The sequence below is a fragment of the Glycine max genome, chromosome 13 (genome assembly GCF_000004515.6).
Source record: "Glycine max cultivar Williams 82 chromosome 13, Glycine_max_v4.0, whole genome shotgun sequence".
Taxonomy (NCBI): domain Eukaryota; kingdom Viridiplantae; phylum Streptophyta; class Magnoliopsida; order Fabales; family Fabaceae; genus Glycine; species Glycine max.
This window is the reverse complement of record NC_038249.2, coordinates 40,158,636-40,166,106: the sequence shown is the minus strand read 5'-3', so window position 1 is coordinate 40,166,106 and position 7,471 is coordinate 40,158,636. Positions and strand designations below refer to the sequence as shown.

General features: G+C 34.8%; 1 protein-coding gene across 1 annotated transcript; it reads right to left on the bottom strand.

Annotated features, from left to right (window-relative positions):
- Positions 1 to 4,120: 4,120 nt before the first annotated feature.
- On the bottom strand, positions 4,121 to 5,824 carry LOC100778012 (E3 ubiquitin-protein ligase PUB23-like). Its single transcript, NM_001317451.2, has one exon. It carries the CDS (start codon positions 5,473 to 5,475, stop codon positions 4,264 to 4,266), a length of 1,212 nt encoding a protein of 403 aa, NP_001304380.2. The 5' UTR covers positions 5,476 to 5,824; the 3' UTR covers positions 4,121 to 4,263.
- Positions 5,825 to 7,471: the final 1,647 nt, after the last annotated feature.

Here is a 7,471-nt window from a genome sequence, read left to right as displayed (position 1 = left end):
AGTTTTTCTATGGATATATAACTATAAGTAATGTTTGATTCAGTTTTTTTTTATGTCTCTTTATTTTGAAAACAAAAGTTAGATAAAACATGTTTTTAAAAAAAAATTCTTGAAACATTTGTTATGACGCGTAAATACTTTTTAAAATTCTTTTATATATATAAAATTCTTTTATATATAACGAGACGGCACTAACCTTGAATGGGTCAATGTTTCGACCCAAATGTGCAACACTTAACCAATGCAAATAACTTGGGGCCTAATAATCTACCAATCAAGCTATGGGCTTTAATCAAATCTTATATCTTACAATATGGACTTTCGGCCATCTCAAACAAATAACAATAGAAAAAATGAAGGGATTTTCTAGGCGCACCCAGCATTTTTGCTAGGACACCCAGAAAAATAGTAAAAGGACGAAAATGCTCTTCACTTTTTCATGGATCGCTGATCCATATGAGACAATCCGTATGAGCATACGGAGATCTGTATGCCTCATACGGATCAGTGATTCATATGAGTTTTTTTTTTATGAATTGTTAATCTGTAGGTGCATACGGATTGTCAATCCGTATTGAGCCTACGGATTCTCAATCCGTACGTGATCTATAGGATTTTATTTTTATTTTTTTTCAAATATATTTTATAATTTAATTTATAATTAATGGTCCAAATAGGGATCAAACTTGTGCCTCGTGCATTATTTTTCTCTATTTAACATTATCCTAATGTTCTTATGTTGAGAAATTACTCAAACCAAGATCCCTCTAGTGAATGAGCCTAACTCTCTTTAAACTTCATCCTTGATTCTTCAACAAACTTAGCCTAAAAGAGTTGCATTAAGTCTACAACATAATATGAACTAGATCTCTGCACTCCATTCTTAGACATACAGATTTCTAGCTTGCTTTATCAAGTTCTAAGGCTTTAAAGCATTTCCCAATGCTAAAAATCCTAACTATACATACAAATGGGTGATCAAGCCACAAGCATGTAAAAATAAGCATAGATAGAAGCAATGAACACATAAAAATAACATTAAATAGATAGTGAAAGAATATTACATCAAGGGTTCAGCAGAACTTCCTAACCAAGAGGCTTAACCTTCCATTACAAGAAATATGCTCTCAATACATGGAAGGAATAGAGTTTAGTGAAAGAAAATGGCAAAGAATGGTTGATGATGTCTCCTTCACCCTCTAAAACCTTAAATTCACTCCTCTAACCTAAGCTCTCTTAGCAACTCCATTTATGTCGCTTCAGCTTCTCCTTGTGCTCTTTTTTTCGACTCTCTTTAAGTTTACGCCAACTTCAATGTTTTAAAGGTTTCCTAGACATTTCAGCTTCTAAAGGCTCGCTAAGCGAGAGTAAGTGAATTTTGGCTTAGCAAGCTGGGCGCGAGAAGAAACAGTATACTCGCTGGGCAAGCTGGCGACGTGTTGGGTGAGCACATCTCTGACTAATCCTCTTCTAGGGTTTCCCAACCCGCTAAGCGAGCTGTATGCCTTGCTTAGCGGATGTCACTCGCTAAGCGGATCTGTCTCGCTCAGCGAGACATCAGCTAATTGAACCTTTTCTTCTTTTGGCCTGAAACTGAAGTGATTTCAACATTAATTCACAAAATGAGAGTATCTAATATATAAAATCACACTAAACATGAAAATATGTATAATTCCTACAAAAAAGAACCATAAATTGGAGGTAAGACGCTAATTTTGTGCAAATATTCAATACAAAACTAAGTCGTGAATAGCAACTAACAGTTGCTTAGGTTAGAAAGCGTTACTTCCAGCAATGGAAGATAAGCCAAAGAAAGATGCTACAAGGGTGATGGAAAACCACTGATAAGTCTGAACGGGTTTAGCCCAGAACATAGAGAATACTCTCACAATACATAAGTATTTGTCTGAAAATTCAAGTCTCCTCATTCCATTGTAATTTCATGTACGTATAGGCAAACAACCTTTAATTATTATAAATGCACCATTAACTACAATTATGAAGGCAAGGCTTTAATTTCTAGTGGTGTACATGAAAAGACATTAGTCACTAAAATAAATAAAAGGAAAAAAAAGAGATACAACTTTATTTAGTTCTAAAAAGAAGAAAGTCAGCAACAACACCCTCCCTCTAGCTTATGGGTCTTTAATAATAATCATGCATTGAAATAATTTTGGTTCAATGTCCTTCACCGCAAGTACAACTTCAAGAATTATTGCTACCAGTTGTTGTAAGGTCTCCTTTGTCTTTTTGGCTCTAGCTTTGGTTATAGGTCCTCCTAGTCCTTGTGTTGGTCCTTGAGCTTCAATGTCCTTATCAGATGTGAATGCCACTTTCTCAACAAGTGGCTTCATGTTGAGAGGATGAGAGTCTTACATCATCTTCGTACTTGTCAGGTGAAAAGTTTGTATATGGGGCCACACCTTTTGCACCACCAACTCAGCCACAAAAACATTCTCTTGTGCCACTGATGACTGCGGCTATGACAAGGTGAATGCAATGGAAAGGGAGTGTTGTCGTTGGCCACATTGGTGAAGATCAATCTAGAAATGGACAATGTGCTTTGTATCAAGTCAGCTTGGAGAACGAATTCAATGTGTCGGTGATGGTGGTTTTCATTGGCGTTCGTGACAACAACTGCAATGGGAACCACCATCATTGACACATTGAATCCATCCCCCGAGCTGACTTGATACAAAACATGTTTGTTTATGTTGTCTAGATTGATGTTCACCAACGAGATAGCCAACCACCAAAACTATTTTCCCCTGAATTCCAACTAGTCAAAGTTGTAATCATTGTTGAGACAAGATAATTTTTGTGTGTGTGAATGAGTTAGTTATGGAGAGAATGTGACCCCATATACAACCATTCCACCTAGAAAGGTACTGAGATGACATAAGACTTTTCTCCTTTCAACACGAAGCCACTTGTTGAGAGAGTGATATTCGTGTTACTATTTTAGTTTCTGCATTGCACAAGATAATTTTTTTTTATATAATTATAATAAATAATTATTTTTAAATGTATAAATTATATATTTAGATTTAGATAAATAATTTAAATATGATTACAATTATGTTTAATTTAAAATGAATGGACTGTAAATAAAATTATATGTACATGCATGTGCATGTACGTACTCGTGTGTGTGCACATGCATGCATAAAGATAGATGAATGGTGGTTTGAGATGATTAAGAGATATCTTTTATCTTATAAAAAATATAAATGTTCATCCACCCCATTTTGGGGTGAAGGGAGGAGAGAGATAGAGAGAAAAAGAAAAGGTATAGGCAGAAAATTATAAATATAATATATAATGTCATGGAAAAGGTAGAGAGATAAGAAGAAAAATGTGGTTTTATTGATTTGGATGGTTCTAGCTTAGACCTTTTGGAAACCAAATTACATCGGTAATGAGTGGGATAATTATACAGATACTTCGACACTTATGAGTAATATCCTATGTAAAAAAAAGTGTTATCTTACATAATGACAAAAGGTATTAAACGTGTATGTTTGATAGTGACTTTGGTATGTAGTATATTTATGTGTAAATGTTAGATTTGAGCCAAAGCCCAAGGCTTCTTTAGGTTATTGTACATTATTATACATTGTTTTAGTGTGTATTATAATTATAATTTATAATAATGTTGGTATTAATGTTTGTTTTGTCAAGCATCTTTAATTGTGTTGGAACTTGTAAGATATCAAATGAATTGTGCATAAACTTAGTCCAAAGCATTATCATTTCAAAAATTAAATAGAATATTACATGTCCAGTTTGTACAATTTTTATAGATATAAATTTGTTCAAAATAGTATTTTACTTTAACATAATATGTGATTTTAATTTTATTACTTAATTATTATAATAATTAATTATATTTCAACAATTATAAGAAATGAGTGTAAAAGTAAAATATTATGGCTATTACACATATTATGTATAGGATAAGTTTGGGGTGGGCAATTACACAAGTCTAACTCCCCCAATTTGAACTCTTTACACACTTTATGTTGTTAAGATAAATGGAATATGAAATTTATAATTAGCAGCAAGTGCAATAAAACCTAATGTACTTGTAGTTAATTATTAGTACTACAGTTTAGATTAGTATAATGTTCAAACAAAATTGATCTAAGAAAAAATTTTCGCTCTTGATTATTAAGATTCATTTGTATAATTCAAAAATCTCTAACACCATACACTTTCATTGCATGTACACAAAAAGAACTTACTAATTATGAAAGAATTAGATCATGGATAGGAAGATAACAAAGGTACAGGAATACATGGAGAATTCTTCCAAACCACAGAATGCAATTGGAGTATTTCCTTTGCCCTCTCCTTAGTCTTTAAACTGCAATTCACTTGAAGCACCAAGCACAACTTGGACACTGCCCCAACCTGCAACATTTCATGAAGCACTCTAGCATTGGCGGAATACCTACAAATAGAGGCTAAAATTCTAACCCCTCTGTCACTTGCCACATGAGAGACCCTTAGAATTTTCTTGGACACAATGGCCACTCCTGCTCCATGGTTCAACAACTCTGCACGCCCTTCTGCACACCCACAAAGCTGATCCAAAGCTATCAAAATGAGTTCACACGTTCTTCTTTCCGAGGCACCAAGAAGTAACTCAACGAGGACCAAAACAGCACCACCCTCAACCCCTTTGATCCTGTTTCTTCCCCACGGAAAGAGCTCCACAATGAGCTTCAATGCAGCCTTTGAAGCCTGCTGCGAAATCTGATCGCGCAGAACGCGCATGATTTCCACGAACAGTGCAGTTTTGACACTGATCAATTGGATTGGATCAGCTACCTCAAATGCTGATCTAAGCAGCATTGTAGCAAAGGCTCTAGATTGGTAGTTTCCAAGTCTTAAAACATGAAACAATGACTCAATAAAATGAAATTCCTCGTTGTTAATCAGAGCTTTAACCCGAGCCTCGGAAAGATTGAGGTGGAACAAGACTTCAATAGCTGCTTCACTGAGAACAGTTGAGTCTTCTTGTGTGTTGTTGTTCTTCATTGTTGAGACCAAGAATTCTATTACTCCTGCAGACTCTAAACATGTTTTGTTCCTTTGGCCTTCAAAGGCAATGGATCGAAGCCTTGTGAGGCACTTGAGTTGCTTCTCAGGGAACCTTTTTGCTTCTGTGAGGAGTTTCACAATCTGAGTTCTGTCTATTGGTGACTTTGGAGTTGGAATGCGTTCAACTCCTAGAGAGGCGTTGAGGGTGCACCAAGATTGGATCAACCTCCGTAGAGTGTGGTTTGGGGTGAGATCATGGTTTAATAGACACTGCTTAGTAACGGGGCATGTGTTGTTCTTGCATGAAAATAACCATCTCTCTATGTTCTCTCTATCATAAGTGATTCCTGTGCAAACCGTGACAGGGTCCCTCATGAGTTGGAGGGAAATGGGGCAGAGGAAATGAGCAGGGATTTCAATTTCATCCATGTTTGAAAGGATGAAATCTCCTAAGTTATGAAAAGAAAAGTTGGATTTGATGATCTTTTGGTTGTCACAAGAAGGATGAGATGGGTATTGGCTAGAAATGGGAAGAGTGTAGAGAGTTGAAAGGGGATAACAATTAAGTCGTCAAATTTGTGAATTGTTGAGAAGTAGCTCCCTCTAGTTGTGGCACATTTAGTTGTTTCATGAAATTTGTGGTAGAGAAGATACGAATTTTAATACAAGTTGTTATAAACGATAAAGTCAACACACGGAAATTGAGAGAGATGGGGGAGGGTGAATTAATAAGGGCCTTTTCCAAGGTTTCGGAAGGAGAAAAAAAAATAATAATAGTGACTTCTATTAGCTTCGATATGTGGGTGATATATAAATGAGGAATTAGACTACATAATTGTAAGGTGTTGAGGGAGTTAACGTCGGTGTAGGCAGTAGCAAATTGAAAATAAAGCCTGATACGGAGGCTTTTGACTTGCACTTAAACAAATAAAGTATACGGAGATGCCCATTATTTTTGTATTTGATCTCTGTGGAGTCCTTAATGCTGGCATGGTTGTTGCCGACAAGTTCTGATGAGGCTCATGCATTTTGCCATGATTGGATGCTTTCTCACGCTTTTCTCGGCTCAGTCCATTAATGCTTTCTTTGATTGTTTCCTCAGAAACGTGCTGGGAGCTGGGATTCTGGGAATTGCTTAGTTTGATTAACTAAGGCTATTGTTGTTAGTAGTACACTTTTCTAATTTCTTATTTCGTCCACCCTCATTTACTGTTACGTTATCCATGTCCTAAATTTCTCAAACTCATGCTCTCTTGCTAGTAGAATTAGGTTGATGCAATGCAAGTACAACACCCCTCCCAAAAAATAAGACAATCGAGTCCGGATATATGTGTTCACAACAAACGTAAACTAGGGTCATGTTCACAAGTGTTCCTAAGAATGATGATTACGGAATTAACAAATATATTTTTAGTAAAAACCACAACGAGACTATATTAGAAATGATGTATTGGTAATATTTTTTAAAAAAAATATTTAGACTTTCTTAACTAATGCCTAGAGGACGTTTGTTAATATTTTTCTTTCAACAATCACAACTTGGAAAATCTTGTAGCTAAGGTAAAGGCCTTTTTCTCTTCAAGAAAATATTATTTCCTTATATAATTTGCACTGTATCAATTGAAATTTTAAAATGTCAATTATTAGGTACATAATTGATTCACAAGACATCAAATATGAATTTGTTTAAAGAATTGTAATTCTTTGTACAAAGGGCAAAAAAATTATTATTCATATTCTATTAAGGGAGCATTTGAAAGAGGTTAAAGTAACTTATTCAAACTTATGAAATAGTTTGACTCTAATAAAGTTTTTGTTTTATTTATTTCAATGAGTTTACTAAATTAAATTATTTTTAACTTATTCTGATAATTTTCGTAATTAAATGTATGATATAAATTCGTATGTGGTAAAAAATTATTAAACAAACGCTTAATTAGTCTGTTTACTCAAGCGCATGTATCAAGGAAATGTTCTTCTTTTTGTAGTTTTCAAATAAGGTTCCTTTTGCTATTTGTAGGCCCTAGTCACTATCTTCTGGTCTCATTAAATCGACGGCACTGAATGGCTCCAAACATAGTCAAAGACAAGCATCCATACAAGACAGAAAAAAGTTATATATAAAAGTGCCCACACTTTGTACTTTTGCATATACAACATGTACAACTAAGATTTGAATTTGGGCATTCATTTTCCTAACGCAAGGAGATATGATAATGCACCGAACATATACACGCAGAAAAAGAGTATTTCGAGCAAAAATGAATACGTAAATACTGGAATCACGCAGTCATGAATAAAAACAATGAGAAACTACACATTATTATTTTCTACTTGGAACGGTGATAGGCAGGGAAATATGCCAATTCCTGCATAGGACTATTAAGACCCCAACATATTTTATGTAAGTTGTCCCTTGCATTGA